The 16,240-nt window shown below is 42.5% G+C and overlaps 1 protein-coding gene across 1 annotated transcript in view; it reads right to left on the minus strand.

The window, feature by feature from the left end:
- The window catches only part of CRLF3 (cytokine receptor like factor 3), a 43,794-nt gene extending 27,941 nt beyond the window's left edge, over positions 1-15,853 (minus strand). The window contains exons 1-2 of the mRNA XM_047831702.1: positions 15,649-15,853; positions 923-1,130 (exon numbers count right to left, since the gene is read on the minus strand). Of these exons, the coding sequence (XP_047687658.1) occupies positions 923-1,130; positions 15,649-15,771 (331 nt within the window). The 5' untranslated portion in view covers positions 15,772-15,853. The remainder of the gene's footprint in view (positions 1-922; positions 1,131-15,648) is intronic.
- Between the last annotated feature and the right edge of the window lie 387 nt (positions 15,854-16,240).

Here is a 16,240-nt window from a genome sequence, read left to right on the forward strand (position 1 = left end):
TGTCTGGATTAGTGCTACAACGTCCTGATTGGCCTCTTTTACCTCAGTCTTATGACCTCCAATACAGTCTCCAAACTGTAGGCAGTACCATTTTGTTGTTTTTGTTTTTTTCTTTTTAATTCAAATCTGATTGTGTAACTCTGCTGCCTAAAATACTTCAATAGATCCCTGATACACCATTCACTTCACTCGTGATGTTACTTCTGCTTCAAATTGTGCTGTTACCTCCTTTTTTCCTTTGTCTGCTTAATGAATTCCTTCAAGCCTCTGTGCAACTCCTCCTACAGAAAGCTACCCTACACTCTCCCGGAGTTAAGGGCTTTCCCTTCTGTGCTCCTGTGGGTCTTAGATTGCTCTCAGCATGTATGCCTCTCTCACTGTACTGTGAACCCCACGGGGCAGAACTGTGATCTTTTTAATTAATACACTCAACAAAGAAGTATGTGAAGGGAGGAAGGTGGGTGTGAAGACGGGAAGGTAGCAAGGCAAGATCTGGGCATGCTTTAACCACAATAACGGGCTACAGATAGGTATGGAACTATTACGATTTCAGGAGTAAACACCGATCGTAATTTGTAACCTTCTAAAACTAACAATGGAATTAAATTATTTGGACACTGAAAAACATTTAAATAGACTCAAAAGGACCTTAAAATCACTGTGTTAACAGTGAGTAAAACCCTATCATAGAACCATTTGAGAAAAACCCTTTACTCCTTGTTTTGTAAATAATTATAATTAACACTTTAACTGCACTCACCCTGGGATACCTCACAGTATCTGCTGTCCTATATTACAAACCATCCTAAGGCAGGAACATTCCGAGCAACCCACAGATGGCAAGAAGCCCGTTGGCACCCTGAGAAATCGACAAAGTGCCAATCTGAATGTGCCACACTTAACAGGCTCCCTGGACTCCCACCTTCTTGGACTAAGTCCTCTGCGGTATGAACTCCGTGCTCTATGAGTTTCTGGCAATCATCTAGAGGTTTAATGGTCTCCTGTTCAATGGCGTCCACCTCTTGCAGAAGGGTCACCAATCGCTCATCCAGGAGCTTCCCAAGGGTTCCCTTTAAGTCATTAAAATGCTGTTTGAGGACATCTCTGGTCTGGGATGCACTCTCTTTGATCTGAAAAGGAAGAACATGAAAACTTAGAATCTCTGAATAGGCTAATACACGGGCGGGCATCACTCAAAATCTCAAGGCACTACACAACAACCATCTTCCATTTCTTGATAAATCAAATGTGATTTGCACAAACTTGCAGAAATGCATAAAACTGGCCTTCAGGTAAAACTGAATGGGCTCAAATCCTGGTTCCATCGTTCACAAACCCCGTCGATTTTGGTCACGTTAATTAAGCACTCTACACCTCAATTTCCTTAACTGTCAAATCAATGTAATGCTTACCTCATGGAGTCGCTGTAAGGATTAAATAAAAATAATCTATGTATTACACTTGGTAAAATAACTGGCACACTGATGTTCCCAAAAAATGTTAGAAAGTATTATTATTTACACAAAGTAGTTCTTGGCAACAGTATGTTTCAGTACAAAAAAATTTTAAATTAGGAGGGGATTAAGGTTCATTTTACTGAAAAGTAGTAAATAAAAGGTAGATTAGAAGGCCATTAATATATATTTTTTTAATTACCTAATGGATAAAATGCCCTCATTGTGGTAAAACTAAGAATTTATTTAGAATTCAAAGAGGCTCACAGAAGGCAGAGAATGTTCATGAAAACAGACCTCTGGGACAACACTTTCATCCTTTCTGAGTCCCGTTCCTCTTCGCAAATCTCAACAAGAGGTTTATAGACGCTCTTCCCAGTAAAATGAAGAATACGTACCCTAAAGAAATTAATTCAATTTCAAAGCTACAAATTCCCTCAAATTTCAACCATGGCTTGCCTGAAACAGTAATTCTGAAACTTGGTTTGCAGAAGAATCATGTAGGCTGCCTGTTATAATTTAGACTGTAGGGCTCCATCCCAGACCTAATGATTCAGAACCTTCGAGAAGGGTGAAGGGGTATATGGATACAGTTCTCATGTTTCACAAGCACACCTGTGATTCTGCAGCCCAGACTCTGAGAAACACTGCCCTCAGGTCCACAGAGCCCAGAGTAAGAGCTGCTGTTCTGGGAGGTAGGGCAGGGAAATCTTTACAGCTCAGACATATTTTGAAAACAAACCAGTTGTCTATACAGATACAAGATTTTTTTTTTTTTTTTAAGAATATGGATAACACACAATTCACTCCCACTTAACAGGAAAATTCTAACAAAAGCCAAAAAGTTGAATTAAAGCAAACACATACTTACTTTGCAGATATTAGTTTCATAATGACATTATTACATTTATACTCTAACCCTTTTGCTAACTTTATCTTTGCAAGAGCATTTGAAGTCCAAGAAAATCCACAAAGCATACGACTTTAACAGTTAACAGAAATTTAAAAAGTTTCCATTTATTCTCTAATACTAAATTTAAAAAGCAGAATACAAAATTGTTTTCCAGAAATATTCACAACCATGTAAAAACAAAAGATGCCTATGTTCAAAGAGTACAAAGAAATACAGGGAGGAAAATACAGGGACAGTCTGACGATTAGATGAAGTGGAAGGATCATGGAAATAATTTTTTCTCCTTCCAACATTAATTTAACTTACAATAGTATGTGTGAAGTGAACGAATTCCTTTTTTTTTTAATTTTTTTTTTAATGTTTATTCATTTTTGGAGACAGAGAGAGACAGAGCATGAGCAGGGGAGGGGCAGAGAGAGAGGGAGACACAGAATCTGAAACAGGCTCCAGGCTCTGAGCTGTCAGCACAGAGCCTGATGCCAGACTCAAGCTCACAGACTGCGAGATCATGACCTGTGCCAAAGTCAGAAGTTTAACCAACTGAGCCACCCAGGCACCCCAAAGAATTCCTTAAATCATAAAGAAAAAGAGAGATTCTGGGCGTCTGGGTGGCTCAGTCGGTTGAGCGGCCGACTTCAGCTCAGGTCATGATCTCGCAGTCCGTGAGTTCAAGCCCCGCGTCGGGCTCTGTGCTGACAGCTAGGAGCCTGGAGCCTACTTCAGATTCTGTGTCTTCCTCTCTCTGGCCCTCCCCCGTTCATGCTATGTCTCTCTCTGTCTCAAAAATAAATAAACATTAAAAAAAATTTTTTAAAAAAAGGAATTCGTTCCTAAAGAAAAAGAGAGATTCTAATTTAAGTTTGTTGATCACTGTCTGTGCAGTTACTAAGGAACTTCTATGAAATTAGCCCAAGCCAAGGTTGAAGAAAAAAAAAAAAAAAAAAGGGAGGGAGCCATATTCAAAATGTACTTGATTTGCTTCATGAGTCACCTGTGGGATCTTTAAGACTCAGGCCCTAACATACATAGCACCAGGGAAATAAATGTTGCTGAATAAAAATGAAGTTAATCATGTACATTTTTAAGACCTTTTTTATTTATTTATTTATTTTTTTTTTTAAATTTTTTTTTTCAACGTTTATTTATTTTTGGGACAGAGAGAGACAGAGCATGAACGGGGGAGGGGCAGAGAGAGAGGCAGACACAGAATCGGAAACAGGCTCCAGGCTCTGAGCCATCAGCCCAGAGCCCGACGCGGGGCTCGAACTCACGGACCGCGAGATCGTGACCTGGCTGAAGTCGGACGCTTAACCGACTGCGCCACCCAGGCGCCCCTTAAGACCTTTTTTAAGGAACTAGGGAAAGAATGCCTTATGATTTTGATGTATCACCTGAATGCTGTTAGAAATGCAGACTCTTGGGGCGTCTGGGTGGCTCAGTCAGTTAAGCGTCCGACTTCAGCTCAGGTCATGATCTCACAGTTTGAGTTCAAGCCCTCATCGGACTTGGTGCTAGTGGCTCAGAGCCTGGAGCCTGTTTCAGATTCTGTGTCTCCCTCTCTCTCTGCCCCTCCCCTGTTCATGCTCTGTCTCTCTCTGTCTCAAAAATAAATAAAAACATTAAAGAAAAAAAAAGAAAGAAAGAAATGCAGACTCTTAGGCCCCACCAAGAACCACAGAATCAGAACCTACGTTTTAAACAAGATCCCTAGGTGAATCATGACAGACCTTACAGATTCCAAAATAAATGAAGATAACATGTCAAAACCCTGTAGTACAGTTCACACTCCCAGCACCAAGAGGAAATTCTGCAGTTGAGAAGTATACCAATGAGGTCCTGTCTCACTCTTTAACGGATACTGCACACACAGGAAGTGCATTGGTTAGGTAAAGTCAATTTCCTCTTTAGAAAGAATTCAAAAGCTCCTTCAACTGCTTCAGAGGCCAAATATGTTTTGTTTTTACTTCAGAACCTCAGAGGGGGGAAAAAAAAGGAAGTATGTGAACATAAAGCAGTGAAAGGGCCAGGGAGGGGAGACTCCACTTCCAAATCTACTTCCTAAGCTTCCATTGTAAGTGTGGTCCCTTTTGTTCACAGAATCCCAATCATTGCCGTTTCAGACCTGATACTACCTTGGCATTATTTTCTTCTCCACAAAATGGTTCCCCCCCCCCTTTTTTTTTCGAAAGAGAGAGACAGAGAGAGAGCGAGGGCCCAAGTGGGGGAGAGGGGCAGAGAAGGGGAGAGAGAATTCCGAGCAGGTTCCATGCTCAGCGCAGAGCCCAATGGGGGGGGGCTCAACCCCACAACCCTGGGATCAGGACCTGCACAAAATCAAGAGTCAGATGTTCAATGGACTGAGCCACGCAGCACCCTTGAAACAGTTCATAATTTAAGCCACAGTCACCTTTTATCCAATCATGTAACTAATCAAGTTCATTTGCTTGGCTTTATGAAACTAAACAACACAGACTTGACTGCTGAGTGGTTTCTTCTTATTTGACGTGTTACCATGGTCCAACGCGTTCACCGTTAGCTCATTAACTTCACAATGACTCTAACAGGTGGGTCTCCATGGTTTACACTGAAGAGGGTGAATCTTGAAGAAATCAAATAACTTTCCCAAGGCTTCATGGTACCAGAAACAGTCTGACTCCAAGGACCATGGTCTTTCCACTTTTCCCATTTTCAGGAGTTCCCAGGTAAACCTATAAATTATGTACTGACTGAAAACACTTCCTGCTATAACATGTATTTATCCTTTTTTTTCTTTTTAATGTTTATTTATTTCTGAGAGAGACAGAGACAGAGTGCAAGCGGGGGAGGGGCAGAGAGAGAGAGAGAGAGAGAGAGAGAGAGAGAGAGGGAGGGAGGGAGAGAGAGACACATACAGAATCTGAAAACACTGCAGGCTCCAAGCTGTCAGCACAGAGCCCGACACAGGGCTCAAGCTCACCAACTGCAAGATCATGACCTGAGCCAAAGTCGGATGCTTAACCAACTGAGCCACCCAGGCTCCCCTGTATTTCTTATCCTTGCATAAAGAATCGTGTGGTTGGGGGCTCTGGGTGGCTCAGTTGGTTGAGCATCAGACTCTTTTTTTTTTTTTAATGTGTATTTATTTTTTAGAGAGACAGATACGGAGTATGAGCAGGGGAGGGGCAGAGAGAGAGGGAGACACAGAATCTGAAACAGGCTCCAGGCTCTGAGCCACCAGCACCAAGCCCAATGAGGGCTTGAACTCACAAACTGTGAAATCATGACCTGAGCTGAAGTCAGACCCTTAACCGACTGAGCCACCCAGGTGCCCTGAGCATCAGACTCATGATTTCAGCTTGTGTCACAATCCCAGGGTTGTGAGATCCAGCCCCACATGGGGCTCCACACTCAGCATGGAGCCTGCTTGAGATTCCCAACGCCCCTCACTCCATCCAGCTCCTCTCTTCAGCTCTCATGTTCTCTTTCTAAAATTTAAAAAAAAAAAAAAAAAGAAAAAAAGAATCATGGTAGACCACCAAACAGCCCCCAAATTCTACCTAGCCATTCTAGGGCAAAACAACTGTGATAGTAACAAAGTACATTTAAATAGAATACAAATGATAAGCAACTCAAGGTCTCAAAAAGGAAGTTGTCATATACACTGTTTATGCTGATTAATAATATTCCAAACCAATTTTCCATCAAACCTCTACTGTAACAGACCATTAAAGTTTACTTACAAAGTTTCTACTGCAGTTTAATCTAATCCTTTAATTTAATCCTTAAACTGGGGGGGGGGGGGGGGGGGGATGGCGCCTGGGTGGCTCAGTCAGTTAAGCGTCTGACTTCAGCTCAGGTCATGATCTCATGGTTCTTGAGTTCGAGCCCCACGTCGGGCTCTGTGCTGATGGCTCAGAGCCTGGAGCCTGCTTCAGATTCTGTGTCTCCCTCTCTCTCTATCCCTCCCCGACTAGTGTCCTGTCTCTCTCTGTCTCTCAAAAATAAATAAATGTAAAAAAAAAATTTTTTTTAATAAAAATTAAAAAAAAATTTTTTTAACTAGGTTTCACACCCAGCACAGAGCCCAACCAGGGCTTGAACTCACAACCCTGAGATCAAGACATGAGCTAAGATCAAGTTGAATGCTTAACTGAGTGTCCCCTAAGCAACTGTGATTGTTTTTTCAAGTTTATTTATTTTTGAGAGAGAGAGAGAGAGAGAGAGAGAGAGAGAGAGAATGCAAGCAGGGGGGGGGCAGAGAGAGAGAGAGAGGAAGAGACAGAGAATGCCAAGCAGGCTCTGCACTGTCAGCCCAGAGTCTAACTCAGGGCTTGAACTCACAAACCGTGAGATCATGACCTAAGCCAAAACCAAGAGCAGGACACTCAACCAACTGAGCCACCCAGACTCCACCAAGCAACTGTATTTTTAATGTTTTAACATGAGGATGAGTTCACAAAATGCCAAAAAGTCATCAAGTTTACGTATCAATACTAAGGCTTGCAAAAGCCTAGTAAATGCATACTTCATAGCCTTCCAAGATAACAGAGACTGATATATTTTCCTCATGAGTTTAGATACTAAAAAGGTTATAAAACCTATGTAGAATGCGACTTAAAACATCTGTGGTCTTCAGTGGCAATATACAGTTGCTACATCAATATAATGTAAAACAATATGATATAATAAATATAATAGCATATTTCAGAAAATTAAGAAACTGAAATCTCCTCCATCTCCTCTAAAACAATTTTGACTTTATAGAAGAAAATAATTTTTATCCTCCAAGTTTAGTTTCCCAATTAACAAACAAGCAACTACAACTCTTTTGTTATTTTTTTAAAAGGTTTTATTTTTAAGTAATTTCTACACCCAACATGGGGCTTGAACTCACAATCCTCAGACTGAGGAAACATGTTCCACTGACTAGGCCAACCAGGCACCCCAAAATTATTTTAAAATTAGGGACTGGCTTTGAACACTTAGCTGAAGAACATAACGATCAAAAATAAGATATAAAACAGTCCACTGAAATTGGAAAAGCTAACCACAATGTTTCTTCTCAATTCATGTGAAATGTACTGCATCAGCCACTTGTCTTTGCATGGACACCAAGATATCAGTCACTGAAAATAATAATGATGATGGCAATAATAATACAGCAACAACAGCGATCATCTGCTGAACACCTACTGTGTGCCAGGTACTTACAGCCATGGTCTCATTTAAATGCTACCACAACCCTGTGAAGAAAGCATCTGTAGATGAGTATCATAGTGGAGTCACAGAGATAAACATGTCCACATCACAAAGCGAGTAAAGTGACAGAGAATTTGAATTGCATGACTCACTTACGGACTCGTAAGTGCCACTACATTTCCTCCTTGCCTCTCTTAGAGTTAGGCGCTTTTTTTTTTTTTTAATATCTATTTGAGAACATTCAGAAACATTTATTAGTGGTCCCCAGGGAACCAAGAACCACACGTCCTGATACTCTATCTTTGTTCAGTCCCCGAGAGTACGGGCTGGGCTGTGACATGCACTTGCAGGCATAAGTGCACAGTGGAACTAAAGCTGTGTCAGTTTCAGGTCTCAGCCTTTAGAAGCTCTGGCAACTGCTGCTTCTGCCCTTTTGAGGGTCTTGAGCCACTCCTTTGTAAAGAGCGGAAAGAGGAGAGAAGCGGGAAGGAAGGGAGGAGAGAGGGAGACTAGCAACCAGGCCCAGCCATGACAGCATTCCAACTGAGTCCCACTGCCACTAAGGCTCCTAACAGGTAAGTGAACGTTCTTTCTTGAACTTTCCAGTCTTAGCTACCATCTGACTGCAATTACACGAGTGTCGCCAGCAAAACTGGAAGAAGTGCCCACCCCAGTCCCAGTCAATCCCCAGAACAGTAAGCAAATAAGATTGTTTTTTAAGCCGTTACACTTAGGCATAGTTTATTATGTAACAACAAATAACCAAACTGTATGATAACACAAATTTAATTCTTGATTATCTGCATTAATGAATCAAGACCATGAATAATCTAAAAAGAATGTCTGCAAAATTACACCCACATCATTCATAAAGGCACTTATTCAGCATTTATTGAAGTCTAATATGTGCCAGGAGCTGGGGTTATAAAGATGAATAAAGCATGGGCCTGACCTCAAAAAAACTGTCATTCTGGTAAAAGAGATAGTTGCATGCACACGTAACTATAATAAAATGTATTAAGTTCTTACGTAAGTGGGATGGCCACAAACTGCCATCTACACTCAAAAACAGCATTCTGCTGGGAAACACAGTAGGAGACATTTGAAGAAGCAGGGAATGTCTCCTTGAATAACAATAATATTCAATGGTATTATTATTATGGCTAATATTTATGAAGTGCTTTATATGTCCCAGGCATTGTGCTAAGCATTTTAAATACATTGCTCATTTGAATTCCCACATTGGCCAAGCAAAGTAGGTACTATCTTTATCCTCACCATACAGATAAGAAAAGTGAGGATCAGAAAAGATAAGCTTCTCGGGGCGCCTGGGTGGCTCAGTCTAAGTGTCCAACTCTGGCTCAGGTCATGACCTTGTGGCTCATGGGTTCAAGCCCTGCGTCAGGCTCTGTGCTGACAGCTCAGAGCCCAGAGCCTGCTTCGGATTCTGTCTCTCTTGGAAAGAAAAAAAAAAAAAAAAGAATAAATATTAAATATATATATATTAAAAAAAAAAAGTTTCTCAAGGTCTCATGGCTAATAGGAGCAAATGCTAGCAAAGTAAAATAACTGCAAATATTGATAACCCTCAATAAAAGCCTGTCCTACATTTGGTTGACTTTTTAGATCATAAATTAGCCAGATTAACCAGATTTATAGCAATAAGTAGTTTTTCTCTATCAAAATTATACATACACTACATTTACACCGAAAACAACATCTACACAGAGAAAACCTGGGCACCTCTGTGACATTCACACACTCTGTAATTAACATCACTGATTTTAACATTGTTGATTCAGAAGGCATGCTTTATTTTATTTTTTTAATTTTATTTTAGAGAGTGAGAGAGCAAGCAGGGTAGCAGGAGAGAAAGGATCTTAAGTAGGTTCCATGCTTAGTGCAGGGCCTGACCTGGGGCTTGATCCCATGAACCATAAGATTATGACCTAGGCTGAAATCAAGAGCCAGATGCTTAAACAACTAAGCCACCCAGGTGCCTTCAGAGTGCCATGTTTAAAAACAACTTGTTGGGGCATCTCGGTGGCTCAGTTGGTTAAGCATCCAACTTTGGCTCAGGTCATGATCTCGTGGTCCGTGAGTTTGAGCGCTGCGTCAGGCTCTGTGCTGACAGCTCAGAGCCTGGAGCCTGCTTCGGATTCTGTTTCCCTCTCTCTCTCTCTCTACCCCTCCCCCACTCACACTCTGTCTCTTTCTGCCTCTCAAAAATAAAGAAACGTAATAAAAAAAAATTTTTTTTTAAATGTGTGAAAAGAATTGAGAAAATATGTTTGAAAGCCAATGTAAACACGTGGTCTTTTGCACACAAATATGTGTGCAGCTTTTTTCTTCCCCCTTGGCTGTTGGTTAGTTTTGCTTCTAGAGTGTCACTTCCAGTATTCTGGCATACCTACGTCAATACAGCTTTAGCCTACCAACAAATGCTCCCTAAGTTGCTAAATGTTCCATATAAAACTAACCAAAAGGAAAAAAAAAATGAATATGAAGTTGTATATACAGTAGTCTCTCAGTTTTGCAAAATAATATGCCTAGAAGGATACACCAAAATGTTAACAGTGGTTGCCTGTAAGTAGTAGAATTATAGGTTATTTTAAAATTAGTTCATCTGTTCTTGGTTTTCCCCAGCTCTAGATTTAACCTTTTCTTAGGACACTATGATCACTACTACTGTAGTAACATCATTTTCAGTCAGAGTTTTGGACTGTTTTGAAAATGGGTAACAGAAGGGGAAGTGGGAGATAAAAGAAGCAATGATAGCTTTCTTTTCTTTGCTAAGCTACTAAAGACTTCCTGCCCTGCTTTTCTGAAATGACTTTTTTCCTCCCCACTGAGTTCTAGATCTGTCCCAGTCTTTAGTATGCTATGCGTTTTCAAACCCTGTGGAAATAATGATCTATAGAGGACATGGTATTATGCATTAAGAATATCAAGACTGCTAGTTGAATCAAAAAATTATCTGAACTGACAGCTCAGAGCCTGGAGCCTGCTTCAGATTCTGTCTCCGTCTCTCTCTGCCCCTCCCTGGCTTGTGCCCTCTCTATCTCTCAAAAATAAATAAGCTTTAATATTTTTTTTAAAAAAATTAACAAACCTATGCTATCTCAATGTTTGTTTTGTTTTGTTTTTTTAAAGTAGGCTCTACAACCAATGCAGGGCTCAAACTCAGAAACCCAAGATCAAGTTCACATGCCCTACCAGCTAAGCCAGCCAGGCTCCCCTCAATGTTTTAACCTTGAGGATAAAGGACAGCAATTTTTAACAACACACCTATGGGTTTAAACTAGGGAAATCAGTAGAGGGCTCGGGGTGCCTGGTTGGCTCAGTTGGTTCAGTGTCTGAGTCTTGATTTCAGTTCAGGTCATGATCCCACAGTCTTGGAATGGAGCCCCGAGAGATGCATATCATACCTGACAATCTTGTGCAAGTACAGATTATGATTCAGTAGGTCTGGGCAGGGCCTGATTGCTATATTCTTCATAAGCTCTCAGGTCACGAACCACATCTGTGGTAGTGAGGATCAAAAGGACACCACTGTGGGGCGCCTGGGTGGCTCAGTTGGTTGAGTCTCTGACTTTGGCTCAGGCTGTTATCTCACATTTCGTGAGTTCGAGCCCTGCATCAGGCTTGCTGCTGTCAGCGTGGAGACTACTTGGGATCCTCCGTTCCCCTCTCTCTGACCTCACCCACTCACGCTCTTTGTCTTTCTCAAAAATAAACAAACATTAAAAAAACAAAGGACACCACTGTCCAGAGCTATGCAGGGTCCTCACCAGAGTATCTTAATTAGGTAACAAGATCTGGCCCTCTAGTCTCAAAGAACAGAGACTTGCTTTCATCAATGCCCCAAGAGACACTGAATCATACCAAAAGGCACATGAAGGGGATGCCTGGCTGGCTCAGTCAGTAGAACAGAGCGCAACTAACTCCTGATCTCAGGGTCTTGTGTTCAACCCCGAGGTCATAGATTACTTAAATAAACAAATCAATCTTAAAAAAAAAAAAAAAAAAAAAAAAAGGTATATGAAGGCCAACGTTCACTTTCTAGCATGCATTATAACTGTACACAGGCTAGAAAATTGGTATTTCTCACTGTAGGCCCCTCCCGTACCCCAAACTAATCCATCCCCCTTTATCACATACAAAGATGGAGTTTCTGGACCTGCAAAGCTTAAGGACCAGGCCCCAGACAGTGGCAATGTCATCAAGGCAGTGTCACTCTGTGAGGCACATCTGACTGGCCAGATGACATCACTACGTGACATCTTGATCAGCTATCTCTACTTACAACAAGCAGGAAAACCAACCCTGCAGAAATAAACAAGTGAGGAAAAACACAATGGAAGTGAAATCTGAAAATGAATACACAAGGATTTAGGTGTTTCCTATTTGTTTTGTTTTTAGGGGTAACAGTCCCAAGACCCACCAACAAAGGGAAGAGTAAATCCATGAGAGCACTAGTCTGTTTCCCTAGCCACAGTATTTCTAAGACCTAGAAGTATCTCTGAGCCACAGCAGGCACCTAATAAATATTTACTGATGAATGAACAAATGAGTATTTAAGGAGAGTGGGAGTTAATTTCTCTGGTATTTACATCTTAGTACCAAGGATTCCAGGGAACTATAGAGAATTATTCTTAATGATTTCAACATCAGTTAGGCCAGGCTGGCTGTAAACATCATCTGATTTCCTGAAGACAACGAACATACCTCCTCTCTAGTCTTTAACTTATTTAAACGGCAAGAGTTATAGAGTACCCGTGCATTCCTACACAGAACTTCCTTTTCTGTAAAGACAGAGGGTAGGGCCTAAACTAACCACAAGAGGAGAAACTGCTACATGCTGGCAGTTGTTTCTGACAGAATAACAAAATATTTTTACTCTTCTTCCTTCTAGATTTTCATAGACATGATTTCTTAACATGAGACAAACTTCGTAAGACATTTTTTTTTTGTTATGTTTTAATTTATTTTTGAGAGAGAGAGAGAGAGCATGAGCAGGGGAGGGGCAGAGAGAAAGAGGGTCAGAGGATACAACAGGACTCTCCACTGATAATAACAGCAAGGCTGACATGGGGCTTGAACTCACAAACTGTGAGATCATGACCTGAGCCGAAACTGTGAGATCATGACCTGAGCCGCAAGTCAGATGCGCAACCGACTGAGCCACCCAGGCACCCCTTCATGAGAGATTTTTAAAGGGTAAGAAACAAAAGAAAAAATAAAAAGTGCTCAAAAGTGTGTTAAGCAAAGGGTTACCGTACAGCCCAGCAATTCCTAAGTATATACTGAAAGAACTGACCATGTATCCACATAAAAACCTGTACATGAATGTTCACAGCAACAGTATTCATAATAGCCAAAAAGTGAAAGCAACCCAAGTATCTATCAATTGATGAATGTATAACTAAAATGTGGTATATCCACGCAACAAATGTTATTCGGCCATAAAAAGGATTGAAGTATCGATACGTGCTACCCCAAGGATGAACCTTGAAAACACTGTGCTAAGTCAAAGAAGCCAGTCACAAGGCTGTATGATTCCATCCACACGAAATGTTCTGAAGAGGCAAATCCAAATAGAGAAAGTAGTTTACTGGCTGTCAGGGACAGAGGGAGTGATACCTCACAGGGAGGAGATTTCTTTTTGGGGTGATGAAAATGTTCTGGAATTAGTGGTGATGGTTGCACAACTTTGCAAATATACTAAAGAATGCTGAATTGTACATTTTAAGGCATGAATTTTATGGTATGTAAATTATATATCAATAAAAAAATCATACACCAAAAGGAAACAAAACCAATGAATAAAAAAATATACACAAAGGGGAGGATCTCTCCTCTGTGCTCATCCTTCCCCCATACAAAATCTTTGACTAAAAAGCCAAATATTATGTAGTTATTCTGAAAATGACTGGGACCCTAAAAATACCCTAGCCACTAAACAAAAGCAGCTGCTTATTTTGATAACATTTTTGTAACACAGACTTTCCTTAAAATGCAAGTTGACAGAGGGCTTATTCTACAAACCCAAACATACACAGTCCACTAGAATTAGCTTTGAGGGGAGACGCCTTGTAACTGGGACTGGCACAAAACACATTCCAGTTCACAAGAGAGAAAACTACGCTATTAGTCTAGTCAGAAGGCAGCGTCATCAGGAACCTGTGATGGATGTTCTCTTGGTGTTTTCTGTCTCAAGTCTGACACAATGGGCCTCAAAAAAACAAAACAAAAACCCATACTGAACTACACCAAATGGCAGGAAAGTATGTCCTGTATTTAAATGACTGGATATAAGAATTAAAAGAATATAGGCCTGGAAACTGAATTCTAACCCAATCAGAATGGGGGGATCATACTAAATTTGTTAAGTGAATTCAATATTACACAAGAAATTAGTAAGTACTACTCCCAGGTGCTGAACTCATTCTTTTAGCATCAACAGTACTGTTTTTTAGTTGCAGATGAGTTAAACAAAAGTCCTGCTCATATATAAGATATCTTAACTGGCTTAAACATTAGTCAAATAATAAGAGATACTTTAATCTCTTTCAAAACAATGAACCTCTATTTCAAAATAGCAGAAGGAATAAGGCAGATGTTTTCAAATGGAAATCAAGATGAACGCATTGGAAGGCCATGAAAAGCATTCACCAGACTGGTGAAACCGTATCTAAATTTTGCTCCCAGTTTTACTACTAGGCTACAAATAATGCCTGGCCTACAGGAGCTCTATAAGGCTTGTTTGTTTTTGTTGTTGTTGTTGTTGTTTAAAGTTTATTTGAGAGAGAGAGAGAACAAGAAGGGGAGGGGCAGAGAGAAGGAGAGACAGAACCCCAGACAGAATCCCACCACGGGGCTCGAACCCACAGGAACCCTTGAGATCATAGCCTGAGCCAAGATCAAGAGTTGGGTGCTTAACCGACTGAGCCACCCAGGAGCCCCTACAAGGTTTTAAAAATATATAAAACCTAGAGTATGCTGAATATCCTTAATGAGGAAAATATCCAAAGGCACTGTTATCATAGCACTTTTTACCAGTTGTACATTTTCGGATTCTGTGCAGCATGGGAGTTACTAGGATAACAATATAGATTAATATCAAGTGTGATGTAGAAAAATCCCATTCACCCAAATGATTCCACTCAGATGGAACCCATTCCCTCACACAGCATTTACTAAGCACCTGTGTGACTAGTAGCTTGAGGATTATCTGTCCTAGTAACACATTGGCAGTGGGTTGTAGCTTCTATGTTCCAGGGTGTTCCTTTATCTTTGATAACCATGTCCCCATTGAACAGATAAAACTGTCACTTGAAAGTATATTTAGCTTCGCCTTTCAGCACTCCTTTCTTTAAATCTGTTTTTCCATTTCCCTACACTTCTGTATTCTTTCCTTCAAGTATTCTGATCTCCTTTTGCCCTTCCAACATAGCTCCGCCTTAAATTCTAAACCATATAGAATAGCGTTCTGCTAAAGGCTTTTTTTTTTTTTTAATGCATCCAAGGTTATATGAGACATTAAGTACTACTAATCCCATTCATTTGGTGTTAACTCAATTGCTTCTCAATCACCCTCTGTCTCTGTGTCTTCAATCCTCCCCTTCCAATATCCTCCCCAGGCTCTCTAAAATCAGTCTCCATCCCCATGGCAGGTTTTCCCAAAGAATCCCCACCTCCCCCAGCGCTCCACGGTCCTCACTGCCCTCTCCTCTGTGACGCCCTCGGGTTTTGCTCTGCTCTCTCTCTCTCTCCCCCCAACCTCGGACCCCACCCCTATCCCCATCACCGCCCCCACAGGGTTTAGGGAACGCTCCTCACACTCTCCCGCGATCCCCCAAAGTTGTCTCTTCCCCTTAAGACTCCCCACTACCGCACCCTACCCCCCCCCCCCCCGCCAGCACCCACCTCCCTCGTTCCCAGACCCTGCTGGGCCTCCTGCACCTTCAGAGCCCCCTCCCTTCTCCCTTCAGAGTTTTCGGACACTCGCGCCCCTCCGTCCCTCCTGGCCTCCACCCATTCGCCGGGCACCCCGAGCCCTCCCCGGGGCCCTCGGCGCCCCTACGGGCGCGGCCCTCCGACCTGCCTCTGCGCCTCCCGCAGCCCCTGCAGCCTCTGGCCCAGCTCCCGCCGGTAGCTCTGCGCCGCCTCCACGTTCTCGCGGGCCTCCTGCAGCAGCTGCTCCGGCTCCAGCTCCAGCTCCATCGCCCCCTCGTCCGGCCGCGCGGCCGGCGGCTGCGGGCGCGGTTTCCCCACTGAACCGGGCGCCGGCGAGCGGCCCCGCGCGACCACGCGCAGGCGGAAGCGCCGCCCCGCCCCGCCCCACGGCCGCCTTGATTGACAGCCGCGCCGGCGCCCGGCGCGACCCGCCTCCGGGTCCCAGCGCCGCCCGCCTCCAGTCCCACCGCGCAATGACCGCGTGCACGCGCAGCCCCCGGCTGTGGTGCTTCCTCCAGACACGCGTGGGGTCAGGGAAGGATTAGCAAGGACACTTCGCGGGGTGCTTCCCACATCTTATCTCATTCTGGCCTCCCTGCCAGCCCCCCTTTGTGTCTCCATTTCACGAAGGAAGAGACGGGCTGAGAGGGAAATCAACTTTCTCGAGATTTCAGCCCAGATGGCTCTTAAATCGTCCTTGTCCTACCTCCTAAGCAAAGGAGCGTCCCTGCAGCGG

The sequence above is a fragment of the Prionailurus viverrinus genome, chromosome E1 (genome assembly GCF_022837055.1).
Source record: "Prionailurus viverrinus isolate Anna chromosome E1, UM_Priviv_1.0, whole genome shotgun sequence".
Lineage (NCBI taxonomy): Eukaryota > Metazoa > Chordata > Mammalia > Carnivora > Felidae > Prionailurus > Prionailurus viverrinus.